Source organism: Heloderma suspectum, chromosome 11 (genome assembly GCF_057233095.1).
Source record: "Heloderma suspectum isolate Gila_16-S chromosome 11, 16-S_ref, whole genome shotgun sequence".
NCBI lineage: Eukaryota > Metazoa > Chordata > Lepidosauria > Squamata > Helodermatidae > Heloderma > Heloderma suspectum.
Window position 1 is genome coordinate 25,895,570 of NC_139468.1, and position 14,712 is coordinate 25,910,281.

Consider the following 14,712-nt stretch of genomic DNA (forward strand, 5'->3'; position numbering starts at 1 on the left):
TTAACCACTAAGCCACCGTGGCCCTATGCTTGTTTAAAAGGTAAAGGTAATGGTGTCCCCAACCAGTCGTGTCCGACTCTAGGGTGCGGTGCTCATCCCCGTTTCTAAGCCGAAGAGGCAGCGCTGTCCAAAGACGCTTCCGTGGTCATGTGGCCGGCATGAGTGGACACCGAGGTGCACGGAACGCTGCTACCTTTCCCGCCGAGGCGGCACCTATTTATCTGCTTGCAATTTCTTGCTTTCGAACTGCTAGGTTGTTTACTCAGAAGTAATTGCCACCAATGTGCATTCAATAGGGTTTACTCCCAGGAAAGTTTGCACAGGAATACAGTATTACCCAATTATGACTTGGGTATCTGCAGTGACTAACAATCAGTTCTCATGTTCCTCGATGGTCTTGAACCTGAAACAACAATGGAATATAATATTGTTACAGCTTCGGTTTGTTTTTAAGTGAACTTCTGAATTTAAAAGTTTTTTTAAAAAAAGTTTTAGATAAGAGTCTTCCGGCAACTTAAAGGCCAATGGCTCAGCCCTACGCAGGTTTAGATAAGAGACAAGTCTTACAACTCCCAGCATGCCCCCGGCTGGGGCATGCTGGGAGTTGTAGGACTTGGTTCTATGTAAACCAGCGTAAGGTTGTGCCACAGGTTTAGATAAATGTAACACATTGATTCGGTGCATTTGAGGCACCCCGGGGCTCAGCCCGTTGCGGGAAAAACTACACAAACACAACTCCCCCTCTGGAAACGGGCTTTATACGTTGTGGTTTCTTCCCCCCCCCCCCGCTTGTCGTCTGAAGTGGTACAGCCCATTCCACCGCGCGCTCTCCGCAGCAAAACCGTCCACGCCTTTCTTAAGACGCCCAGCTTCCTGCGTTTCGGAGCTTGGTTGTCGCGCCCGCCGTCGCCTCATTTGCCGCATCGATCTCCCCTCGCGCCTGCGCATACGTCACGCGGGGCGGGCGGGCGGGCGGGCGAGGGAAGTTCCTCCTCCTCCTCCTCCTCCTCCTCCTCCCCCCTTCCCAGCGGCGGGGCGGGTGTCGGGACAAGATGGCGGCCTCCCGCGGCGGGCTGGGCCTAGTCTTGGCGTTCTGCGTCTTAGCGGCCGCCTTCGCCGCCGAGGAGCCGAAGGGCGGCCCCGCCAAGCCGGCGGCGAAGAAAAAGAAGGACATTCGGGACTACGACGACGCCGACATGGCGCGGCTGTTGGAGCAGTGGGAGGTAGGGGCGGCGGCCAGTTGGGGGCGGCCCCCCGCCTGCCTCCCTCAGCCCCACGTCTGTGTCCTCGGCCCCCTCCGCCTTCTCATCCTTCCCTCGGGGTGGTGCTGGGCTCGGGGTGCAGGGATGTTCCAGAGAGAGGAGAGAGGTGCTGGGCGCACCAGAAAGCTTGCTGTGAGCCCCCCCGCCTCCGTGTGTTTGAATGGCTTCTAAAGGGGAGGCTGCACCTGAGCGCGTGCAGAGTGCATCGTTCCTCGCCGGGTTCTGGCCCCCGCTCGGCCGTGGAAGCTCACTCACTGGGTGACTCTGGGCCTGTCGCAGACTCTCAGCCCAACCTACCTCACAGGGTGGTGGTTGTGAGGATAAAATGGAGAGGAGGAGGAGGAGGACAACGTGAGCCGCCTTGGGCTCCTTGCCAGAGGAAAAAGGCGGGATGTCAATGCAGTCCATCAAAAAAAAAAAAAAAAAAAGGCGCTCAGTTGAGGAGGTTTGAGAAATGCGGCACGAAAGCGTGCGAAAACGATGCGTTAACGCAGGTCAGAACATTCGTGGCCATACTTAAGAACAAGAGAAGAGCCGTGCTGGTTCTAAGGATGTACGAAACCTACCTGGCTCCGCGCCGGGCAATCCGCGGGGGGGGGAGGCACTCCGTCCCTCCCCCCGGAATCCTCGACGGGGGGAGAGGCGATCCGGTCCTCTCCCCCCCCCCCCCGGAATCCTGCCCGGCCGGCTCCGCTTCGCAGCCAAGCCGCGGAGCCGCCGGCCGGCTCCGGCCGCCCGCAGCCCTGCAGGGACACAAATGGTGGCTGTCGTAGCCGCCGCCATTTGCGTCCCTGTATTGAGCCGTGATAGGCTACGTAAGTATTTACATAGCCTATCACGGCTATGAAGACGAAGCAAATGGTGGCTGCCGGCCGGCTGCCATTCGCAAAGCAGCGCGGACGGGAGCAGGTAAGTGCTCCGTTCTGCGCGTCTTTCGTGGGGTGGGGGCGGCAGGGACTTCGTCCTATGCGCCTTTCGTGGGGGGGGCGGGGGCTTCGTTCCGCAACGGATTTCGGGGGGCTGAATGCACTAGCATTCGGCCTCACTGAGATCCGTCGCAGAATTCTCTGACATCCCTACCTGGATTAGATCAAGGGCCCATCTGGTCCAGAGTTCTGTGCACACAGTAGATAACCAGCTGCCCACGGAAACCCACAAGCAGTGCAGGAGTGCAACGGCAGCCTCCTGCCCATGTTCCCCAGCAACTGGTGTACATAGGCACGCACATCCTCTGAGACTGGAGGTCGCATATAGACGTCAGGACTAGTAGCCATCCATAGTTGTATCCTCCAGGATTTGGGAGGTGGTGGGCTCTCCCACACTAGAGGCATTCAAGACAAGGCTGGACAGCTATCTGTCAGGGATGCTCTGACTTGGATTCCTGCATCGAGCAGGGAGTTGGACTCGATGGCCTTGTAGGCCTCTTCCAACCCTACTATTCTATGATTCTATGAATTTGTCCTCTTTTAAAGCCATCCAAAGTGGCGGCCATCAGTGCATCCTGTGAAAGTGAATTCCATAGTTTAACTGTATGCTTTACTTTATTGGAATATGTTGCCGTTGTAATGTTTGAAACTAAAGATGTTTAGGCTGTGGGTTTGTTTTTGCTGTTACGGTGGATCTCACAAATAAGAAATGGAGACCTAGTGTGATGTAGCAGTTGGAGCGTTGGATTGGGGAGATGCAGATTCAAATCCCCACTCAGCCATCGGGCTCACTGCACGACCTTGGCAAGCACTCTCTATTTCAGCCTGACCTACCTCATAGGGTTGTTGTGAGGCTTAAAGGGACGGGATAGAAACTTTAGATTTGTTGGTTGTCCTGAGAGCATGTGTGTGGTGGGATAAAAATACAAAAGGATAGAGTATTTCTAGAAAATAATTGGGTGGAATACTAACTCAGCTTCATATTATGAACCTAGATTTTATACCAGTCTTCCCCAACCTGGTGCCCCCCAGATGCTTTGACTACATCTCCCATTATCCATGGCCATTAGCCATGTTGGCTAGGAATTATGGTCCAGCACATCTGAAGAGTAGAAAGATGGGGAAGGCTTTCTTAGTTTAAACCTTTGAAATGTCCTATAATCAGCACAAGTGGTTATAGATATCACATCCACAATTTTTGCTAACAGTTATTTCCAAAACTCCTATATATGTGGACATGACTATCATATATGCAGTGTTTCTGCCTTATCGTGGCCACACCATCAGTATTTGAAGGATGCATACATTTATTTTTAATCTCAGTGGAGTGAGATGCTAATGTGTAAAGATCTTATAATAGCTTTGAATACAGCTCGCTCAAGGTATCATCTCTTCATAGCTCAGTTCCATATGTAAGACACACTAAGGGCGCAATCCTATGGGGATAGGCAGCTGCCTCCAAACTCCGAGGCATCCGCCTATCGAATGCAGGGCTGGAGAAGTATGGAGGGGATTGTCCCCTCCGTGTTTCAGCCGCCCTGCATTTATGGCTAGACAGACGATTTTGGCTGTCTAGTCACAGGAAGGCAGAGCGGGGGAGGAGGCTGCCGAACAACACATAGGATGTGTCGTACCAGCCTTCCCCGCCCCAAAATGCCCCCTGGAATGCCCCATTTTCGCCGCTCCATGCTCCTATTCCAAGCGCAGAGTGCAGGGCCGGTCTGAGCTGCCTGTAAGGCAGCACGGGAAGGGGGGAAGTGCAGGCTCCGAGATTGATTCCTGGAAACCCACATATCCTATGGCCGTCTAGCCACTGACTAGAGGCCATAGGATTGCTCCCTCACTGAACATATTTAATCACTCAGTTTGTTCTACTTGAGGAATGTACCCAGTGACTTGATTTGTACCTAGATCATCACAAGCAAGCGAAGTCTACAATCTTCTAAACTCAAGGTTTTTGAACAAGCCTTGTTTTTTAATACACATCTTGTTACACCTGAAGATTATTTAAAGCATCTCTTCTGTTACAAAGCATTCTTAAGTGTTCCTGTTTTTGTTTCCAAAACAGAAAGATGATGATATAGAAGAAGGGGATCTTCCTGAGCACAAGCGTCCATCTGCACCAATAGACTTCTCCAAGATTGACCCAGGCAAGCCTGAGAGTATCTTGAAGATGACCAAGAAAGGGAAGACTCTTATGATGTTTGTCACTGTGTCAGGAGAACCTACTGAGAAGGAGACAGAACAAATTACAAATCTGTGGCAGGGGAGTCTGTTCAATGCCAACTATGATGTACAGAGGTAAGCATTTTGGCTGGAGTTGCAAAACTGTCCCCGCTGCCTGGTTTAATTTACATTTAATAAAAATAAGCTATTGGAAATTACTGCCTTCTGCTAGAAGAACATGAGGTTACCCATGTCTCCCTTTCAATCATGGAACGTGTGTGCGTGTTTTTAAGATCTCAGATATGTGCTTTTCACAGTATGTATACTAAGGCTGTAATCCTATATGCGTCTCCCCGAAAGTAAGGCTCTCTGAATACTGTGGTACTGATTTCTTCAAAAACATGCATGGGATTGGGCTGTAAGGCAATAATTTTCAAGTAGAGGATGGATTATCAGCCTGCTTTAGTAGCAGGCTTTGGGGACATGAAACCTCTATGGTCAAGTTAAAATTTGCCACAAAGAACACACATGCTGTGTATTATTGGAGTTCACCTAGCACTTGTGTCCATCTGGGTATGCATGTAGTCTTCCATGTATGCATTTCTTTTCTCTATCTTGGTTGGCATCTGCACTGAGATGCTCTGTGGAAATAAACACTTATTTGGTGTGTTGGTTTCACCTCATCCAAGAACCCCTCCCCAAGCCAAATTGCCACACCTGGGAAGTATAACTCATAAAAATACGCCTACATTTGCACAAGGCAGTCAGTTGCAGTAATATTATTTCTGAAGTGGGTAATAAAACCTAGTGTAGAAATTGTTTTTCATGTTATGTGTTCTGAGATGGGCACTGCTTGCTTTCAGAATGCAGATGTGCCACTTAACACTTTGGGTTATTTATTTTTCGCTCTTTGGATTATGTATTTTTGGCTCTTTGCCATGTGAAATGTAAGGTTTTAATACTTCAAAGGCCTTGTGCTAATTGAATGCCTTTTAAAACCTAGGTTTATCGTTGGTTCAAATCGTGCCATCTTTATGCTGCGTGACGGAAGCTATGCATGGGAGATCAAAGACTTTCTGGTAAATCAAGAGAGGTGCGCGGATGTAACTTTGGAAGGTCAGGTGTACCCTGGCAAAGGAGCCAATGAAAAAGAAAAAAATAAGACCAAGCCTGAAAAATCCAGAAAGAAAAAAGACACAGACAAGAAATCTGGATCGCTCAAAGACAATAACCGTGCAACTAAACCAAAAGAAGATCTATGATGATAAGTTAAATGGACTGAACACTGTAAAGGAGGATGGGTGGGCAGTGGAAAGTTTAGGAAAGAGAAAATGGTCAAAGTTGTGGTCAAGGGAACAGTTTACTTATTAATGAGAGGCATTCATTTAGTAACGGCAAAGTTAATGGTTAACATCTGTAGACTGTCTCAGTTAAGTTGTGTCTTGCTTACTTTCAACCAACTGGTTTTTAAGTCTAAAACAGGTGCCTGCATGTTTAACTTCAGTATTATGGATTTTACTCAAAGGATGAGCAGGGGAGAAAGGTGTTCTCCCTTTTGGAAGGGAGTACTGTTGCCAGCTGTTTTGGAGGAGTGAGCAATGCGAGCAGTTCACAGTTAGTGGCTAGACATTTCTAGATATGAAACGTGACTTAACTTCTTAAGAGTTTCTACATTTCCAATATTTTCAACAATTAAATAAATGATACACCTTGGGAGCCCTTGAGTCTTGAAATAGATAACCTCAGAATAGCACTGGTAGAGCAGGTACCTGGAAATACACTTTTGAGAGACACAAGGGGTATTATTATATAAGCTGGTGAAGTGGGGAAAAATTTAACACATTTAGGGTTATTTTTTTACCCTTGCATGAGCCATTTGATTGAAATAGGGTAAAAGATATGTAAGAAGAATAACAAAGGATACAATTAACCATGAAACTCATTATAAGTATATATAAGGTGTCCCAGGATTGTAGTGGGCTTCTTCAAGAACCAAAAGCACACAACTTTAGAACATAAATTCGTTTCAAATTAGTGGTCACAGTATTGGTTTGGATAATGCCACACTTAATTGTACTGAATGTAAGTGTTGAATTTTTATGGTGCCAAAACCCACTTCCAGTTCTTGGAATGTCCTTATTTGAGACCATGAAGATTGCTTTTTTAAAAAAAAGATTTTTTTATATAATTGGTGTCTTGCTGTCAACGTGAATGCTCCCTCCAGAATGTCAATAAATTTGTACGCTTTTTCAAAATAGATTGCTATTTGAAACATAAAGAGTCCAGCCTTCCTGCTGTGTCTTATTGCGATACCTGTGGTCATCTCAGAGTGGCTGCTTGTTGGTGCCATTTCTGTGCCAAATACAAAACGAGAGGTATCGTCAGTGGCTTCTTTCCTTCCTTGCTTCAGAGGCCTAGCCACCACAAAGTGTGAGTATCCTCCAGAAGTGGTTCAAGGCCTCCTTGGGTGAAACAGGCTTGTTTTTAATTATTTGACATTTACATCTGAGTATTGCTTTGCAAAAGCTCTCACCTTTTAGCTTTTGGAGAAGATGGGTCAGGGGCAGGTGTGTTAAGTCTAAATCAGGGGTGCACAGCCCATGGGCCAGGAGCCATATGTGGTAGCCTCCTGTGGTTATAGCAGTCCCCCATGGCTGTCCTGACCACCCCCACCCCCCACTGCCGCCATTAAATTACCTCCCCAAGCAATCCCGATACAGTTTGCTCATTCCTCACTGGAAGGCATCCTGTATGAGGATCGCTGGAGGAGGGGATGGAGAGAAGGTGTGTGTGTGTGTGTGTGTCTGTGTGCACTCCTCCAAACCAGCATGCAGCCCTTGGGGCCAAACCCCCATTTTTTCTTGATTTGGGGATTTTGTTTTGAAAGAATTCCCCTCCATCCCATTCTACTCCACTGTTGCTTGCGAGAACAGCGCAATGCTGGAAAACCTAGCTGCATTTTTGTTTTCTAGAGCTGAAAAACTTGTCACATGCAAAGAACGGCATTTTCTAAAGATGCCATCAGTGTGACAGGTCTGCTCTACTCATGTAGTATGTGCATGATGAAATGCAAGTTGATTGCCAGCAGCAAGTAAACATTTCCTCCAGGTGAGCTGCCTGCCAGCAAAGCCTTTCAAGTTTTTTTAAATGCCGCATAACCATAGATGGACATTTGAATGGCTGATAAATATAGAAATTTGCTTTGGCCCTTCTGGATCTACAGTTTTAAATTGTTATTTGCAATATAACACTAGTGCATAGGCTTTCAACTGGTGGGTGAGGATCCCAAAGTAGATCACACTGGTATAACCCAGAGAGGAAAATGGGTGCAGTACAGAATGAAAGAGAGAGAGAAGAGCCCTCAAAATGGTACTGAATAAGGATATGTAGAATTTTAAAAAATGGGGGAATGCCCAATGTCTTTTGAAATGCTTTGGGCATTTCAGCATTTTATTGAAGCTCTACAGTTTCTTTTCAGTACCATTTTGCTTCTTTTTGGTTCTCTCATACCCGTAGAATGACCGCCATTTTATGTTATACACAATTGTTTTAAGCAAAAATATGGCGGAAGGAGAGAGAAAGAGTCAGACAGAAAGACAGAGCCTGATGAATATGATCTCCCATGACATTTAGAATACTTAATATTTTATTGTTTATATCCCCTGATAATGTAGCTGAAGGCAGAGTATAAATCTATAATGGTAATAATTGTAAATGGTTATTGGCCATGAGGGGATTTGGGTCAGGACTGTGGGGGGGATTGTGATGTTGGTGGTCAGCACGGAGTGACCACCTGGTGGCATCTTTTATTGTCGTCTTGGTTATTGTCCCCATGGATGCTATTAACACGCCAAAATTCTGGGAGACCATATTCACAGCTCTCCTCTGTCATGTCTACTAATGACCTCAAGACCTCATTTGCACGTAACAACAACCCAGACATAATGATATGGTTCACATGTAACAACAACCTAGAGTGTGACCTGAGGGTTATGCAAAGGTTGTTTATCCCTCAAATAACCCACCGTGGCCAGCTTGTATGACACAGCAATCCCCCACTTGGGGATTGCTTATTCAAAATGGTGCCCAGCACAGTCCGCAGCTTGTCATGGGTTAAATAACCTATGATGAGCCTGACATCTTGGGCAAACTGGGCCTGTGGGTTGAAGCCTGGGTTGTCGTTGAAACATGGCTAGTCATTACGTGTGAACCCTTCACATTGGTTTAACTGTGGGTTGTTAACCACGAACAACTCAGGAAGAAAATCCTTGGTTGTTGGGTTGTGAACTCTGGTTTTTTTGTGATTAGCAACCCATAATTAAACCATAGTGCAGGGTTTGCATGTAATGATAACCCACGATTCAAGGACAACCCATACTCAGCCCATACTCTGGGTTGTCATTACATGCGAACCAGGTCATACAATTAAAATTAAAAGTGGGTTCCTGAGTTTCAGGTTGAGATTAAAGACGGACCCCAGGTCTGTAGATGGAAGCCCGCTAGCTTACACCAACCATAATATCTGTTGAGGAGGGTATTGAGGTTTAATGCATGAATCACGTTGGATTTCTACTGCTTGAAAACATAGTCTCAAATTTAAGAGTGCAGCTCAAGGCACAGATTACCAAGAGCTATTATCAGTAGCTGCACAGTGGGGTGTGCTGCTGATGCTGTTGACAGAACCACGAGTCCTATTTGCCTTGCATTACTGCCTCATTTTGTAAAGGCCGTTTAAAGAAAACAACGAGCGTCAAACAGCCACAGTTATACACTTCCCCGTCCCATTGGGTTTAGTGGAAGGGAGGACTGCACCCAGGCTTGGAGATTGCTGGTCACCCTTTTGGCAGGGCAGCATTTGAAATGGAAGGGAGCTTTTTCTTTGGGGTTTTCCTCTGTTTCAAATCATTGGTGTCTCATAGGAACATAAGAGCCCTGCTGAATTGGACCCAAGGCCTGTCTAGTCCAGCATCCTGTTTCCCACAGTGGCCCACCAGATGGCTATGGGAAGCCCACAAGCAGGACAAGAGGGCAACTGGTATTTGGAGGCTTCTGATCCTGGAGGTAGTAGCCACTGATAGCCTTCTTTGCCTAACCTCCTTTGTAAAGCTAAGAATGATAGACGTGAGATATATTTCAGGGTAGGCAGACTGATCATTTTGCTGACTTAATCAGACATAACATTGGCTGCATCATGGCCTGTCCTTTGGTTCCACTGAGCTTGTGCGACTTCTTGCTCCTTGACACTGGGCTGCCTGTATCTGTGGCAGTGATGCATATTGTTGTCCGTCAAACTTGGTGTCTTCACAAACTTGGTTCTCCAGATTTAAAGTTGTGGAAGGTTGGATCTACAAGTCCAGTTGTTCAGAAGCCATTCTGTGTTTTTTTCTTTCAATCGTCCTTAAATCATCAGAAGTGAGGCGTGCCTTAATTTCTATCACATTTCTGAACTGCAATCCTGGCATATGCTTTGCATTCAGAAGCTCCCAAGCTTCTATTCTGGCCATCTACACTTTTGTTTTTGTTTTTTTTAAGGGCAGGACTGAACAGGACTGAAAAGACTTCTGCCTGAAACTCTGGAGATCCATCAACAGTCAGAATAGACAAAATTGGGTTATTTTGACCTGTGGTCTGACTTCGGTGTAAGGCAGTTTCATACACTGATAAGTGGATGGCAAGCTAGTATGAAACTGCGTTTTTCCCAGCTTGATGAATGTCAGTGTTGTGAAACCTACAGCCAGTTCAAGGACAAAGCTGTCCTTTGACAGAGAATCTGAAGTCCTCCTTTGGTAAAGAATCTGATTCTGCTTTCATCTATTCAGCTGGATTATGGCCAGTGACATCCACTCTGTCAACACTGCAGCTAAGAGACGGTGGTAATTCTGTTTTTGCAGTGGCTTCATTAACTGACAGGTGGATCTTGGAGGGAAGCTCCTCCAGGTAGTAGCAAAACTGTAGGAACAGGAAAAATTAATGGGTTGAGTGTAAATCAATCATTTCAGGACTAGTGTAAGGGAAAAACTGGAGGCTAAACTGCCGGGGTTCCTGGCATTGGATACCTAAGTAGACTTACTTTAAACAGCCTCAGCTTGGCCCTGATGTTGTAGGTGAAGTTCCTTTGAGAACTTGAGCTAGAATGCTCACACTCACTCAAATTCACTTAAATTCTACAAATAAGGACTAAAACAATGGCATACATTAAATGCATTTATTAAAGAAAAATAAGAAAGTTTAACACACGGGCAAACCCTACTCAGCAAAGCAAAACCATACTCGTAAATCTAGCAGCTGTATGCCTATCATTCACATCTTACTTTACCAGTAAAGGAAGGCTCTTCTCTCACTGGCAAAGGGAACCTTCTCACAATACAGGACCCTGAACTGGGAGGAGGACACACCCAGTCCCGTTACGCTTCGGCTTAAAACCCCTTTCAGAATTGGTGACCTTCTTAACGCATGTTCTAAAATTTTCAAGGGGAAAAAAATAGTTACAATATAGAAACCCTATTAACTCAATAGTTTACATACATGCCAAATAATTTGTAAATAGCATAAATAACTACTAAATATCTCCTGTATGTTTTTGCAAGTTATATGTGTCGAAGGGAACTTGTTTTTCCTCAAACAGCAGCTGTATGTCATGTGGCAAATTTGTTTTGACTCCAAAGGAGCAGTTTGCTGTGGCATGGTGAAGGTCAACTATTCAAAGTAAAAAAGTCTCACTGGAGGTATACCAGTCCTTGAGCGTACCTAAAGTAGTTGTTCAGAACCCAGCTAGGAAATATTTGTAGTGTTTTCAGTGGCTTCTACCTGGGTATTATCTTGTGATTTGACATTTTGCTATGTAGCTGAGTGGAAATGAGCCCAAGTTACAGGATTATCTTTTTCTTTAAAGAAAAGAAATTATTTAAGGCCATCAGGGTTTAAACACCTTAATGCCATTTAAACCCTGATTGCCTTAAATAATTTCTTTTCTTGATATCACAAGATAATACCCTGGTAGAAGCTACTGAAAACACTACAAATATTTCCTAGCTGGGTTCTAAAGAACTACTTTAGGTATGCTCAAGGACTGGTATGCCTCCAGTGATACTTCTTTACTTTGAATAGTTGACCATCATGCAAAAGCTGGTTTGAAACTCAACATTAAAAAAACTAAGATCATGGCATCTGGCCCCATCACTTCCTGGCATATAGAAGGGGAAGAAATAGAAGCAGTGACAGATTTTATTTTCTTGGGCTCCAAGATCACCGCAGACGGTGACCGTAGCCATGAAATTAAAAGACGCTTGCTACTTGGGAGGAAAGCTATGGCAAACCTAGACAGCATAGTAAGAAGCAGAGACATCACCTTGCTGACAATTGTCCATATAATCAAAGCTATGGTTTTCCCAGTAGTAACGTATGGCTGTGAGAGCTGGACTATAAGGAAGGCTGAGTGCTGAAGAATCGATGCCTTCGCACTGTGGTGCTGGAGAAGACTCTTATGAGTCCCCTGGACTGCAAGGAGGTCAAATCAGTCCATCCTCAAGGAAATCAACCATGACTGTTCATTGGAAGGACAGATACTGAAACTGAAGCTGAAATATTTTGGCCACCTAATGCGAAGAGAAAAGTCACTGGAAAAGACCCTGATGCTGGGAAAGATTGAAGGCAAAAGGAGAAGGGGATGGCAGAGGATGAGATGGCTAGATATGCAATGAATATGAACTTGATACAATGAATATGAATTTGAGCACACTCGGGGAGAGAGCGGAGGACAGGAAGGCCTGGCGTGCTATGTCCATGGGGTCACGAAGAGTCGGACACGACTTAATGACTGAACAACAACAACAAAGGTGTTTAAACAAAATAATGCAAGAATAATTGTAAAAGTATTAAAAGTAACTATGCAAGCTTTCTATATCACCAAGCCTATGATGTTTGTCTACGCAAAGAGCAACACTTAGGTCGAAACCCTAAACACACTTAGCGAGGAGCAATCTAATTGACAGTGCAACTTACTTTTGCATAAACATGCATAGGATTGCTCTGTTAGTTACAGAAAATAGTCCTAGACAGATAAATAGAAATCAGGTCTCAAAAAATTGGGAAGGCAATAAAGGTGTTAAGACATGTTACTTTATGACTTCCGGTTGGGATTGATGTCGCTCTGGTAGCTTCCCACGGGTCTCTGGGAGCTTTCTGAAACAGCTTTTTAAAAGGTTGAAAAACCTTTTCATCTCCGCCCTGGAATGGAAAGGGGGGCAAGGCAACAGCTCTGGACAACATCTTGGAGAAAGGTAACTCCCGCATGATAGTGGGGGAGCTGGATGCCAGGATTATCTCCCCAGAGCTTTACCAACACAAAAAGCTGTACTGAGACTCCTATTTTATGGGAGAAAACAGGGCTGACGTGTTCCATAAATAATATATGCTTTAAGAAATATCAACAACCTCTGAGGGATGATTTAAGAAATGTTAACAATATTTGAGAACATCTGAGGACCTGCAAGATCTGTTTGAGAGAAACATGTCTGCGTCGAGGAGAAGAAAGGAGCTGGTATCTACTCCCCCCGCATCCTCTGTGTCAAAAGGGTCAAAGACAGGAGATATAGGGGAATTATTTACGCTGATAAATACTTTATCTTCACAATTTACGGAGCAAGTCAAAAGGCTGGATTTAATCCAATATTCCGTCACCGCCCTGCAAGGAGCTCTAGATTTAATTAATGCGTCACGGCAAAAAATGGAGATGGAAATTAATGAGCTTGAAAACCGAGTGGCAGGAAATGAAACTACATCACAAAACTGTGTTAAAAATATCTCTTACAGAATCTCTCAACTGGAGGCCTTCACGAAAAGATCCAATGTACGGATTATTGGGATTAAAAATCTGCTTAATGATGTAAAATTGCCTATTTTTGAGGATAAACTTTTGCATGAGATACTCCCTATTTCATCTGATTATTTACTTGATATTGAGCAGGCATTTCGTGTGCCAAATGCTAAAGGGACTGATTACACCATTATAGTTCAATTTGCAAAAGTCTCCACAAAGAATTATATCCTGCGCTTGGCAAGGGAGGCTGGAAGCCTTTCCTGGAAACAAAATAAAGTTATGTTATTCCCAGACTACATCAAAGAGGTGACAAATAAGAGAAGGCAATTTATCAATGCAAAGAATACGGCAAAACAAATGAACTTACAATACTACTTAAAATATACTGCTACGCTTTGTATTGTGTCTGAAGGTCAGATGAAGAAGTTTTTAAATCTTGAAATGGCGGAGGCTTGGCTTAACGTAAAAACACGTGAGAATTCTGTTACAACCCCATGAACTGGAATCTTTAAACAAGCTTTGTTAACTGTTTGTGTTTAGTCTATGTGACTCAGGCTAATTCAGAAGATAAATGATTATATTTATATTGGTTTATTCTCTTTTATTTTTTATTGCTTTTTAAATATTTTTTATTTTAAAATAGATAGAATATCTAGTATAAAATTTATTCCTGATGGTTGAAGATTTATATTAAGTTTTATTATTATATAATACACTATATATATATATATATATATATATATATAATATATTTCTTTATTATTATTTTATTATTATTATTTCTGATAATAGAGGCTTTTAGGAATGAATTTAGACCTGTTTCCTTGATATAAGATTGATGATATGATATAGAAATGTAAGGTTGTTTATTAAACTAAGATTGTTAAGGTTATAGATATAGTTTGAAAATAGAATGGCATCGGAGGCTGGGGGGTGTTGGAGTTTAAACTTAATTTTTTAAGGGGGAGGGAGGGATTTTTTTCTTTTTTTCTTCACCCCCTTTTCCTCTTTTTTTTCCTCCCTTTTTTTTCTCTCTCTTTGTTGTTGTGGTGTCCTCATCAGAATATTGTACTGTTGGGAAATTGAAGTATTGATTAGGTTGTTGGTAATTTTGGTATTGTTTATTTCATTTATAAAAATAAAATAAATAAAAATATTAAAAAAGGACATTAGCTGAATGTTTACACTTTGTCCAACTAAGTCTGCAATCCTATACCCACCTAGCTGGGAGCAAGCACCATTGACTTCAGTGGGACTTAGAACTGAGTGAACATGCTTAGGATTGCACCACATCTTGACCAGCTCTATATTTGAGGCCTAAAAAAACTCTCCTTGGAAACGGCCTATTTTGCATGCATGCCATTCTCTTAATAAATCCAAGTCTGTCAGGAGTTTCCAAGAGAGCTTTTCTTTGCTTAAGAAAGCTTCCTCTTGGCCCAGAGTGCCCAGGACTTTGGGAGTGGGGGTAATGCTCCATCACAGGTTGATGTCCTGCCCCCCCACCCCCGCTTCTTGCATCTTTGGGAAAACACGCAGTGGC

At 44.1% G+C, this 14,712-nt stretch overlaps 1 protein-coding gene across 2 annotated transcripts; it reads left to right on the top strand.

Annotated features, from left to right (window-relative positions):
• Positions 1-1,026: 1,026 nt before the first annotated feature.
• MESD (mesoderm development LRP chaperone) lies at positions 1,027-14,339 on the top strand. 2 transcript variants are annotated; one of them, XM_084817262.1, is made up of 3 exons: positions 1,027-1,223; positions 4,257-4,489; positions 5,358-14,339. In XM_084817262.1, the coding sequence occupies exons 1-3, from the start codon at positions 1,053-1,055 to the stop codon at positions 5,614-5,616; spliced, it is 663 nt and encodes a 220-aa protein (XP_084673388.1). In that variant the 5' UTR covers positions 1,027-1,052; the 3' UTR covers positions 5,617-14,339. The 2 variants fall into 2 exon arrangements, with proteins under 2 accessions (XP_084673388.1, XP_084673389.1); XM_084817263.1 differs by having other exon boundaries at positions 1,138-2,171.
• The last annotated feature ends 373 nt before the right edge of the window (positions 14,340-14,712 follow it).